The sequence below is a fragment of the Mastomys coucha genome, unplaced genomic scaffold, assembly GCF_008632895.1.
Source record: "Mastomys coucha isolate ucsf_1 unplaced genomic scaffold, UCSF_Mcou_1 pScaffold12, whole genome shotgun sequence".
Taxonomy (NCBI): Eukaryota; Metazoa; Chordata; class Mammalia; order Rodentia; family Muridae; genus Mastomys; species Mastomys coucha.
Genome location: NW_022196894.1, coordinates 43,332,808 through 43,346,548, shown reverse-complemented (window position 1 = coordinate 43,346,548; position 13,741 = coordinate 43,332,808). Strand labels below are relative to the sequence as shown.

Below are 13,741 nucleotides of genomic sequence, written 5' to 3'. Positions count from 1 at the left end.
ACACCGACCTTCACCATTTTGTCTACGGGACGAAGCTGGCACTGCACAAAAAGATGCGGCTGTCTCTGTAACAGGGAGGAACAGAGACCTGAGTTTGTTTTTACCTTGTTTAATGTTCGTGCTTTTAGTGAACATTCCACATTTTCATGAAATTCTACAAATTCCATGATTTTATTTTATTTACAACTGAATAATATTACATTATTGGTTGTGAGTATAGCAAAAATAAGCATGGACATACAAGTGCCTCTGTGGTAGAATCTGGAATCTGGAGTCTTTGGGGCACACAGGAGTGCACAGCTGGATCATTTGGTAATTCTCTTTTTAGTTTCTTGCGGAGCTTCAAAGGCCAAAGTATTTGCAGCTCCACTAGCAGTGAGTAAGTGTTCCTCTTTCCCCCACACCTTCTTGAACATTGATTATTAGATTCCTTATTTTAATTTTTGCAGGGGAAGGGGCTTTGGGACAGGGTCTCATTATGTAGCTCTAGCCGTCCTGGAAATCCCTATGTATATCAAGCTTGCCTTGAACTCACAGAGATTTGCCTGCCTCTGCCTCTGAAATGCTTGGATTAAAGGAATGCACCATTATACCTGGCTAGTCAGATTTTTTTCTTAATAGTCCTCCAACTGGGTCAAAGTGTGTCTTTAAGTAGTTATAATTTGCATTTCCCTGAAGACTGGGGGCATTGAGTACTTTGAAAAATACTTACTTCAGGGCTTGAAGAATGGTTCAGTGACTAAGAGCACTGCTGGCTCTTCCAGAGGATGGGATTGAATTTCCAACACCTACGTAGCAGCTAAGAACTCTCAGTAATTCCAATTCCAGAAGAACTGATGTCATCATGTTTTACCCTCTGTGGGCACCACACACACAAAAAGGTATACAAAGAAATATTCAGGCAAAACACTCATTCGTATGAAGTGATCATAAATCAAATGTCAAAGAAAACTAGTAAGTATGTATTTATGTGTATGCATGCATGTATATATATGCATACACACACACACACACACACACACACACACACACACATACACACACACACATTCAAAAACACATACACACCATTGGCCATTGGTGCTTTTTCATTTTCGTTAGCCCCTGTTTTGACCGGCAGCTTAGTTGTTGGTTTGTTTGTTTTTCAGTTCAGTTCTTTTATAAATTCTGAGTGTTAGTTCATGTCTTAAATGAAATGTGGCTGTGGGCCATTTGCTCTGATAGATTCTGTTACTGTGAAATGACCTATCTCGTGGAGTTCACTCTCTCTGTTCCTTGGGGTAGTTGGTGTGCTCTTGGAATTCTGTTCAGAAGGTTCTTGTCTACAACAAGCCCTTAGCTTTGGTACCGCTCTTAGCTTTGGTACCGCTCTTAGCTTTGGTACCGCTCTTGGGAACACACTCTCCACCCTGGTGGCTTATAAGATTTTTCTTCTCGTATATTTTTTTTTCACTTATAAATAACAAACAGTATAATAGATGACTTAATGTACTAATAAAAGGCTAAGAAATCCAATGCTGGGATCTATGTGTAGGACAGAGCTGGTCAGAAATTGAAAGGCTTTGCATGATAAGATGCACCATTAGAACAAAAGGGAGCTGAAAATCCCCGGTGCCAGCAATGCTGTCACAATGACATTATGATGACCTTAAGCTACTCACAAGGGACTGTCCAAATGACCTAAGCATATCTTGTAGGTTGCACCTTTAAATATTGTTGAATTAATTTTCCTCTTTGTTAAGATACCAAAGAATTAGGAATTAGATTTCATCATGCTGTCACGCATACATATACATATGTGTGTGTGTGCTTATGTGTGTGTATGTGTGTGTATGTGTAAATATACTTTGTTCTACTGTGTCTCCCTTTCACTGCCCTGTTCTCTGTTATTCCATTTAGGGCCTCAGGGATTTCCAAATCTTTTTATCAGGAGAGGCAGGTTGGAACTGAAGCCAGGGGCTTTGAGCAGTCTAGACAGATGCTCAAAACCAGAACTGGACATATCTTCAGAGTTTCTTTTCTTTTTTCTTCTCTCATTTCTCTTGCTTTTCTCATTTCATTTGCTTTCTTCATTTCCTTTCTTCCCTTTGTCCCTCCCTCCTTCTCTTCTCTCTTTCTCTCTCTCTCTTTCTCTCTCTTTCTCTCTCTCTCTCCCTCCCCCTTTCTCCTTCTCTCTCTCCCTCTCTCATATCTCTCTCTCTTTCTCATTTACTTCAGAATCTCATTTGGTTGCTGAGTTTGGCCTTGAACTCACTCTGCTCACTCTATAGTCCAGGTTAGATTTCAATTTTCAATCTTCTTTCTTCAGCCAGCCCATTAGGTATAATGACAGGCTGGTGCCACTAATGCAACCTTTCTAAATGTCTTCAATCTGCAGGTTACTATTTTTTATTACTTTTGAAGGAAATAACTATTATCATTTCAAATACGTGGCTATGTTTTTTTCACTCTTTTAACCTCCATGATTTATTCTGTTTTTTTTTGTTGTTGTTGTTGTTGTATGTCCATGAAATTGCAGACATAATTGAGATTTTAAAGTTTCCTGTTTGTTTATAATAACTTTATTTTCATGCCACTTACACTCTCTACAATTAATTCATTGATAGTATGGAAGTCAATTACTTTTAATATATTTACAAAGTTCACAGCCATTAGTAAAATCTTCATAGAACATCTCTATGTGCCAAGATCTTCCCCCCATTGACCATTTGTTTATATTAAGATAGAAATCACCATATTAAAGTGTACAATTTGTAGGTTGTTCATGTTTTCTAATTAGTTTGCAAAAACTTTGAGTGTCTAATTACAAAACCTATCCAACACTTCGTCAAGAATCCCAACAACATCTGCAGTAGCAAAATTCTCAGTGATGAAGTTAGTGGCTTTTCCATGGCTTGGCAGTCGCTAACTTATTTTCTATGCTAGTGGATTTATTGACTGCAGTTACTTCCTTTAGATGCAATGCTACTCTATGTGGCTATTTCGGAGTGCTTGCCTTCACAAACTGGGTTTTCAGTGTTTAGTCATCTGGTGACATGTATCAATAATTCAATTTTCATGAGTCAAAACAGTATAGATTTACCACTCTTCATTTACCAATTCATCTGTTGAAAGAAGTTTGAATTATTTATATATATATATATTTTGGGTTTTTTTTTTGTTTTTTTGTTTTTTTGTTTTTTTTGAGACAGGGTTTTTCTGTGTAGCCCCAGCTGTCCTAGAACTCACTCTGTAGACCAGGCTAGCCTCGAACTCAGAAATTCACCTGCCTCTACCTCCCAAGTGCTGGGATTATAGGCATGCGCCACCACCACCCGACAAATTATTTATATTTTTGACTGCTGTAAAAGATTTTTCTTGAGCATTTCTGTACAAGTTTTTAGGTAAACATATATTCATATTTTTGTACTTTTTAGCTTCCTGGTAATAATGAACCCAGAAATGCATTTGTTAGTTATATGATAGATAAAATGTCCAGTATTTAAAAAAAAAAAACTCCCAGAGTTCACACTATTTTAAGTTCCTAACAGCCATGTAAGTCTATTTGGGTTTGTTTGCATTGCTGCTACCAATATTTATTATTCTGTTTTCAAGACGAATTATAGTCATATAATAGGTAGGAATGGGTATTTTATGTAACTCCATATGTTTTAATGATAACTATCAAATCCTTATGTTCCCACCTCAAGAAAGCCAATAAACTGTTTGTCTCATACATAGTGTATGAGATATGTATATATAACATATACATGTATATATAATATGTATATATGTATATACATTTATATTCATATATCATATATACACAGACATATATATATATACAAATATACATACATCATGCATATATATGATATATATATTTCATGTGAGTTGAATTGTACATAAAACTTTTATAGTGAGTGGTTTTATGATATTATCCTCCAATGAATATTTACTTTTGCCCTGTCTGAGTGTTTATGTTGTGGTAGGCATAGTTTTCTCAATCTTGCTAGTAAAAAAGAAAGGTCTGGAACTATGGCTCAGTGAGACAATGATTGTTTGCCATGGGCAGGGCTACAGTTTGATCTCCAGCCCTGAAAAAGAAGTAAATATATGCTAAATATATGCTTAAGTCTTTGAAAAGCAGGGGACCCTTTCTGCTTCATTCCTGTCTCCTGGATTGTAACTATGCAGATTTAAGCCTACAGTAGATATCATAGCTCTTTGCCCGGACAATATTTACCTCCAGGCTTTATTGTTCAGTGTGAATGCTGACATTTCTAGTTTTCAACTGCTCAGTTTTAACTTTGAACTTGATAACTGGTCCATTTTTGGTGAAATGTGTTTCTAAGTGTCAAGCTTGACACTTGGATGATGATTTCTCTTACTAGATCTAGGACCAATGGACTCTTCATATGTTAAAAGTTTTTAAGAAATTTATTAAAATCTTCTTACTCAGAGAAACTCTGATTCAAACTAACTAGGTGATGATGGAACTCAAAGCATCCCTTATTATTCACTTGAAAAAAACCAGCTTTAATATTTTACTACATTTATATTACACCAGACCTTTTATTGTTTTACAACTTTATTTTCATGGTCTTCTGTTTATATGATTTTATAACTTTATCAGTTAATGAGCTTTGAACTTCCATTTTCAGCAGAAGACTGTCATTTTCAATTTTCATCAGACTCTTAGATCAAGTGGTGAAGATTCTGAGTTTCTGTTAACTGTTTTTCCAACACTTCCTTCAAAAGAGTGGTAGCACTTTTGTTCACAGTCTAAAATCTGGCTTTATTTTCATAATCCCTCATGTTAGGGTAAATTTTTGAACATGATACAAAGGTACAGTTATAGAAGATGAAATTCTCATATCTGACTCTCATAATATCTCATCCTATCTTAATTTTTCCTAATTATTTGTACATTAACCCCCTCTTACTCATAGTTAATAGGATAATTTGTTTCTACCAATATTACCATTGTCACCAAGTGAGTTTTACTGTGTTCCAAGCCACCCAAGTCTTGTTCTGCCAGTTTGTTTCTTGTTCCAACTCACCAACACTACAAACACAATAAGGAGCATTGTCCCCATGGTTAATCGAGATAATTGCAGTGGAAGTCACCCATTAGGAGCTTTTTCAATGGCTATACCTGTTAATAGGCTTGAGTGAATCATGATATTGGTGATAATCAATCATTATTACCCTATATTATGGGTAATCTACTAAGATTAAGCCTAACAAAAATGGTGAAACTTTTACAAATTAAAGGGGGTTTCTTATTTTTCAACAGTCAAGAGTATTAACACAGTCTTCTTTCAGATTCTCAACTCTACACTTTCTAAACTGGAAGAGAGTTTGTACTTTCTATTTCTCTTCCAAGATGTTATTTTGACTTATGGCAAAACACATTCCTAAGTTTCTGAGAATCCTGGAGCAAGCCAATCAGCATTCACTGTTCTCTACTGTCAAGAAGCAATGTCAGTCCATAGCCCAGAGATCTGGTAACTATCTTGCCATATGCATTACTACATTGATATGTGAACAAATTACTTGGAACTATAAATACCTGTATGAAATAAAGCATTCTTGGATTGCCAGTGGCCACCAAGGCACTCAGCTGCAGGGTTTCATAAACTCTGTGCTATCTGCAGACCATCAGCAATTCCTCTGAGTTTTGTAGCCTTGTATACCTTGATACTGATTTCTGGATGTTTTTCAAATGAGTGGATGCATTCAAGTATGAGGATGCTAAGGAAAACAGGCACCCATTCCAGTAAAATATTCCTTTTTTTAAGACCTTAGCCTTTACAAAGCAAAGGGTACCATTATGTGAAATGTGTTATAGGGGCTCACCTCCTCTGCTTTTTCCTTGGAAATATCGTAGAATCTGAAAGACACAGGTATGAAAAGCCTGGGGTCTTCATGTTTGCTGAATTGCAGATGCCAAGCTATGGCGACACCACTGGGACAAACCTCAGTTTTAACTGTGAACATATGACATAAAGGGAACTTCACCATCAGAATCTACAATAAAGGGATCCAAATTATTCTTCAAGGGAGAATAAGGCTTAGATGATTAAATGGACCAAAAAACTAATACGAATTGCACTATGCTTGAGATAAATATAATAGTACCCTCTGAATTCTATGATAAAATCAAGTAAAATAGTTCCTTTCTACAAGCTATATATTGACAAGACAAGCATGTTATTGAAAAATCAAAAGAAGGATAAGGAAGTTTTGTGCATTTCCCCTTCCCAGTTATACAGTACAAGCTGACGTTTCCAGGCCCTCACTTGGTGACACAGAGTGTAGTAAACCTCTGGCTGTTGGTCATATTTCTACTCCTGTGTATTGGCAGTTGTCATGAAATTACTATAACAAGAATGAGGTGAGAGACTGAAATGATATAATTTGGTTCATGAGACCTGTTCTCCTCTATTCCAATGTTAGGATGAGATGATTGACAGCTGGATTGTTTATACTAGTGAGAAATGAGTAACTTTCCCTTTATTTGGTCACATTAGACCAGGAACTAAGGAGAATCACTAAGCATTGGTAAATTCTGAATGTATTCTCATTTCATGGAGAATTTCCTCAATAAAAGTACATTAAACAGGGGCTGGTAACATGGCTCAGGTGGTAAGAGCACATACTACTCTTCCAAAGACCTTGAGTTCAAATCCCAGCAACCACATGGTGGCTCATAATCACCTGTAATGAGATCTAATGCCCTCTTCTGGTGTATTTGAAGACAGCAACAGTGTACTTATTAAATAAATGAATCTTTTTTAAGAAGTACATTAAACAATCTGGGTTAGGATTTTACCTCAACTTAATATCCATGATTTTTCTTTTCTTCATATTATCTGGGTGAGTGTATAAATATTTTCTTCAAGTTCTTCGATGGTATTTTCCCTTCTTTTGAGAAGCAAGCTTTTAACTTATTTTTTTTCAGAAATTGTTCATTTTTATTAGTTTTAAGATACACCTTTGGAAATCTCACACACATTTCAATGAATTCTGATTCCTCTTCTCTCCTTTCTCATGTCTCTCCTACTCCCATCATTCCACTTCACACATCTTCTTCCCATGGCTTACTCTCCCCAGGTTGATGACTTTTGGCCTCGTGACCCACTTATTTTAACAAGAGCCATCAGTGGCAATATTCCCTGGGGACAGGGTGTCACCAGGGGACTGGGTACACAACTGCAGGCAAGGTTTCCTACTTTCCCTGGATGTATAAGTAGAAAACAATTCAACAGGAGGGCGTAGGGAATCCTGAGTCCCTGTTCCACCAGGCATGGTGCTTGGTGGGCTAAAATTACTTGTCCTTTCAAAGGCTTTTCTTCATTACCTATTTTAAGAAAGTTTTTTCTTTTCAGCTATGTCTGGGAATAATAGTGTGAAAGTATTCCATCATTTCTTTCACCAATTGTCTTTCTCCTGCACCCCAGGAGCTCATTCTTCTGTTTCTGTTACGTGTTTTCTAAGTATGTTTCCTCACACTGAGGTTCATGTCAATATTTTTGCTGCTTTTCATTTAACCATTTTATATTAATGTTTTTAAAGAGTCTCAAGAAATATTAGAGATAAGTATTTGTATTATGCTTGTTTATTGAAACTAAAGTTGGCCAGATCCTTTTTCTGGTCAATTCTCCCAACTCATAAAACTGGATTTTGTGAATTAAATACCATAAGTATCTTTTATAAATCTATTCTCTGTTTTATTATGGTTGATTTTAATTATTTATTAAAAGACAAATGTCAATAATAAGCAATTTATCAATTCAAAAAACATTACACCTTGCTTACTTTATGCTAAATATTAGGGATGTGAATTTCTCATTCTGGTGAAATTCCAAATGTAGTTTCTGCTTTGTTGGAATTACCTTCAGAAAAGAGTTCCTATTTCTGTATAAAATTTTTCACGTTCAATCTCCACTTATCTAAAATGGCTATGTAGTATCTTATTGAAAAAGAATAGTAAAAACTAGATATAGCCACATTGATGCAGTCAAAAGTAAAGCCATAGTACCTCGCTGAAAAGCATTCACATTCCTAATTATAACGAGAAGTAGCAACTGCCCTTTAGGATCTTACTTTTTATTCCATGTGATGACAAATCCTATTATAGAGTGAATCTGAATGCCAATTAATCTGTAGCAAGGCAAGAAAGCTTTAGAAATCTAAGGCCCCAAGTTTAAGACAGCACAGTGTAAACAGAGAAATAATGTGTTTTGGTTTGTGTTTTTCAGGTTCTATGAATCCTTGTTTAAACTGGGTGATAGTTGCAACTGCATTCATCATTTTGTTTTTTGTCTCATGCATCATCAATGTTGTCCTCTATATTAATTTCCAAAAGAAAAGGTAAGATATACATAGCAACCTGATGTGACAGAGATGTTAAGTACAGTAGAGCTAGATGGGGATATATATATATATATATATATATATATATATATATAATATATTTCATATAATATATATATATATTTAATTCTAAGGGGTCTGGAAAAATCCATCATGAAGAGAATACTCAAGGAAAACTTTTCCATGTGCTGGACATTTTCTGACATCAGATGATTATAAAAGTAGACTGTTGACAAGAATTTTTTAAAATAGTGAATTTAGTGTAAGTTTTTTTAAAGAATGTATTTGTTTATTTTTATTTTATGTGTTTGTGTGTTTTGCCTGTGTGTGTGTGTGCACATGCCTGTGTGTGTGTGTACACTACATGTGTGTCTCATGTGTGTGGAGACCAGAAAAGGGTGTTAAAACTTGAGTTACAGTCAGTTATAAAAACTCCATATGGATGCTAGAAACTGAACCAGGGTCCTCTGAACAAGCACCAAATGCTCTAAACTGCTGAGTCGTTTCTTCAGTCCAAGTTTAAGACTCATTATTAAGAATAGATTTTCACAGGAGATAGCATAAGGTCAGGACAACAGGGGGAAAGAGTACCTGAGTGCCAAAGCAAAGCGAGTGAAATTAGAAGCCTGAGGTTGGTCCAGATGAGGAGTAAGGTGAAATGGCGAGCTTACCTTACAGGATTAATAGAATAAAATATTCAGCCATGTTTCTAGCTCCCCTGGTGGATGACAATATGTGATGGGAGGTAAATGTAAACAGGAAAATGCTAGGCAGTGGCAGCAGAAACTATAGACATAATCATCAGCATGTGATTTGTTCTACTGTCATATATTTAAATGTATGTTTGTAAAGTGTTTGTGCTGCATCGTCTCAAGCTATGGAAGCATATAAATCAAAGAAGCATGAGAATCTCACATATAAATAATCCAGAGGTCTCTCTCACTGGATCTGGAAGAGATGCCGTAGAAGGCAAGAATGAAGAACCATTTTGAACAGAATGCAACACTAGTCTGGATGACAGATAATACCTCTTGATAAGAAAGAGTAGAAAAGAGGAGAGAGCAGGATTAAAGTTATGTTTAAAACGGGAAGATTTCCTGAGGGACAGCTGTGGAGAAAAATAGACTTATCTTGCTAATGGGAAGGGTTTTAGCGTTAAAGAAATCTTGTACAAATATGTGCAAAAGTAGAGGAAGAACAACCTTTGAAGAGAGGATTAAGAGTTCTGTTTGAACATTGTAATTTTTAAATCCCCATTTTATATCCTAGGGAATATGTTAATTAAATATCTACATGTATGAATTTAGGGTTTGTAGAACAGAGGATAAGTTTTGTGATGTACAGGATATGGCCTCCATGGACATACATCATAAACTATTTTGCTCTCATTATGTTAAATTAAAAACATTAGCCAAGTTGTAATATATTGGTGAAGTTTTCAAAGGATTTGTATATAAACACCTTCAATTTTTATTGATAGCCTGCTTTTACAATGTGCTTCTATGACAAGTGTTTGGTCAGTATTCCATTTATTTCTGTAATTGTCATGGTATCTCTAGGTCAGAGAACTTGCCTGACCCATCATCAACACAGACGTCTAATACAATATCAACTCCGAAGCCCACACCACCATCAACAGAGAGTGAGAACTTAATAAACCAACACCACCAGACAGATATAATTGGAAGTATGTATATTTTTATGTCACTAGATATTCTTTATGGATCATTTCAAATTAAATCATGCATTGGCTAGCAACAATTATCATTTTAGAAATGAGCTGAGATAAATACTTGTTTTACTATATAATCCTATTCCAGGAAGCAGTAAATTCAAGTGAGGCTTTATCGATATTAATGTCATTAACTTGTGAAATTAAAATTAGAATTTGAACTGATATATGAAAATTTTAGAGTTTATGAAGTACCGGATATTTTGATAACACCTTAAACATGTCTGTTTATACAGAGATTTATCATTTCTTTATGTTTAAAATTTTGAAATCTCTTCCTCTTGGTTTTAAAAAATGCAACTCAGTATCATTATCTATAATTACCCTTCTGTGCATTATCACAAAGAAGTCTCGTTTTGTCTGTAACTTAGTCTTGTTGATCAACCTCTCCTTATCCCTCCTCCCCTCTACTAATCCAGCCTCTAAGAACTACCATTCCACTCCCAACTCCATGATATGACTTTTTTAAGTTCCTTATCTAGAAAAGTTTATATAGAACTTGTCTTTATGTTCAAAGATTACATTACTTAACATGGATCAACACCTAGTTCCATCCATGTGATTGAAAATGCCAGAATTTTCTTTTTATGGATAAATACTATTCACACAGGTGTATGCATTACAATCTCTTTATTTTATTAGATATTTTCTTCATTTATATGTCATATGATATCTCCTTTCCCAGTTTCCCCTCCGAAAAAAGAAAAAAAAATCCCTGTTCTCTCTCCCTTCCCCCTGCTCACCAACCCACCCTTTCCTGCTTCCTGGCCCTGGCATTCCCCTACACTGGGGCATAGAACCTTCACAGGTCTAAGGGCCTCTTTTCCCATTGATGACCAACTAGGCCATCCTCTACTATACATATGCTGCTGAAGCCATGAGTCCCACCATATGTACTCTTTGGTTGGTGGTTTAGTCCCTGGGAGTTCTGAGGGCACTATTCATCACTTATAGACAGGTATTACTTCATTTCTCATCTGTTGTGAATAGTGCCAGAGAACACAGGAATCCAGATGTCCCTTCAACATACTCAATATATATTGATTTCTTTTCCATATTTCTCTCTGTATATCACATATCACACACACACACACACACACACGCACACACACACACACACACACACATACACTTATGGGATAGATTGATCACATAGCACTTCTGTTTTTTTCCTTTTATAGAAATCTTCCTACTGTCTTTCATAATGATCATACTAATTTACATATCACCTACAAGATGCAAAGTTTTCCTTCTTCACATACACACAGCCTTTTTCTTTGGTTTCTGATAATAACTATCCTTATGAGGTAAACTGCTAACTTCTGATAGCTTTTATTCATACTTCCCTGAGGATTACTGATGTCAAGTTTTTTTTTTCTTGTATTAGCCACTTTGTATGCCTCCCTTGGTAGATTTCTATTTAGGTTTATTACCCATAAATCAAGTAAGTTATCTTTCTTGAGCTCTTAAGTTCCTTATATATCTGCAAATATCAAACTGTCAGATATGTTTGTGAACATTTTCTTCTTTTCTGAAAATGGCCTCTTTGTCATTATTGATAACTGTTTTCCTGGTAGGTTATCCTATTTCTCTGACAGTATTTCCAAAAAACAAAAATAGCAACAACAAAAAAACTTAAAAAACAAGAAAACTGTAAACCATTGTCCATTTTGAGTGTATCTCTGAGTGTGTCCTTACCACTTTCATTGAAAATCAATTCTTTGCAGATATATGGGTTTATCACAGTCTCAATTGTGCTGTTTGTCTATGAGCCTGTGCCATAACAGCAAATGCCATGCTGTTATAATGAACTACTGCTTCATGATATATTTTGAAATCAAGAAGTACAGTGCCTCTGACAAGGGATGAGGTTTCACTGATCCAGACATATCTTGGGTTCTCCCGCTAGTTCTGGATAGAATATCATGGAGATTGTACCAACTCTCTGCATCACTTATAGGAGTACAGTTATTTTGATGAGTTGAGTTCTCCCAATTTATGAATACAAGTTATCTATTCAGCATCTATTCATCTTCAATGACTATTGGATGGTTGTGATTTTCAGCTGTAGAAAACTGTGGGAAAGCTACTATCCCTTTCAATGTAATTTCTCTCACTTTATATTGTTATATGTTTATTCAAGTATTCCTATTTAGGAAAGCACACATTTTTCTCTGTATACAATTTTTGTAACTTCTACTGATCTAATGCCTTGGTTATTTGTGGTTGTTCACTATCATGAATGATATTTATTTTTTAAGTGAAATCTTAGTGGCTGTTAGTGGTTAAGATATTTTCTTGGTATTATAAGTTAATTTGTGTCAGGATTCCTTGCTAAATGTTACAGATTCAAAGTCCTGCAATTGATTCTGATAGTTCTCCATGAACACAGTCATCTCTCACATATAATACCTTCCAAAATAGTTTATTTCAATTGATACAAGCTAGAACCATGTGAAAGGAGGGGATCTAAATTGAGAAAGTATGATCTAGTTGTTGGACATTTCCTAAATTAGTTACTGATGTGGGAGAGTGTAGACCATTGTGGGTATGGCCATCCTAGGCTGATGGTTCTGTATTCTATAAGAAAGCAGGCTGAGCAAGCTATGAGGAGCAAGCTAGTAAGTACCACTCCTCCATGGCCTCTGCACTAGCTTCTGCCCTATTTTATCTCCTATCCTGACTTTCTTCAGTGATGAACCATGATATGGAAGTGGAAGCCTAATAAACTCTTCTGTCTCTAACTTGCTTTTGATTATAAAGTTTCAGCACAGCAATAGTAACCCTAATTAAGACAAATATTTATGTGGATTCTGTTTTCCAACTTTATATCTCACTTTTATACATATTAGGAAAAACCACTTTATATTTCTCATTTCTGAATTTAAACATATTTTATCAATGCTGGCTATTAAGGATATTATTATGTGTAAGAAGTGTCTTACCATTTTTATTTTTTGTATTATAAAAAGGTGATTTATAGCTGGGAAAATAACATTTTAAGAAAATTGCTAATCCCAGTTTTCACCTGTGCCAGGAGAAGAGCCTCTGCTCTGGATTCCCACCCACTTAGGAAACATCCCACTTGCAGATCAACCCCCACATCCAGTATCACAGACGAAACCCAAAACACAGCCCAATACCTGGCATCACACAAACAAACAGGTAAAGGAATTGAACAAAACCATCCAGGAGCTTAAAATGGAAATAGAAACAGTAAAAAAACAAACAAACACAAAGGGAGACAACCCTGGTGATGGAAAACCTAGGAAAGAGCAGGAGTAACAGATGTAAGCATCACCAACAGAATACAAAAGATAGAAGAGAGAATGTCAGTGTAGAAGAAACTAAAAAAGACAAACACACAACAGTCAAGGAAAATACAAAAAGCAAAAAGCTCCTAATCAAAACATTAATGAAATCGAAGACACAATGAAAAGTCTGAAGCTAAGAATAATAGGTATAGAAGAGAGTGAAGATTTTCAACTCAAAAGGCCAACAAACATCTTTAACAAAACTATAGAAAGAGAAAAAAAAAAAAAACACTTCCCTAGCCTAAAGAAAGAGATGCACAAAAACATATAAGAAGCCTACAGAACACCAAACATATTGGACCAGAAAGAAATTTCTCCTGTCACGTAATAGTTA

General features: G+C 35.5%; 1 protein-coding gene across 1 annotated transcript in view; it reads left to right on the top strand.

The window, feature by feature from the left end:
- The window catches only part of LOC116086422, a 24,000-nt gene extending 13,875 nt beyond the window's left edge, over nucleotides 1-10,125 (top strand). The window contains exons 4-5 of the mRNA XM_031364699.1: nucleotides 8,247-8,358; nucleotides 9,921-10,125. Coding sequence (XP_031220559.1) covers nucleotides 8,247-8,358; nucleotides 9,921-10,116 — 308 coding nt within the window. The 3' untranslated portion in view covers nucleotides 10,117-10,125. The remainder of the gene's footprint in view (nucleotides 1-8,246; nucleotides 8,359-9,920) is intronic.
- The last annotated feature ends 3,616 nt before the right edge of the window (nucleotides 10,126-13,741 follow it).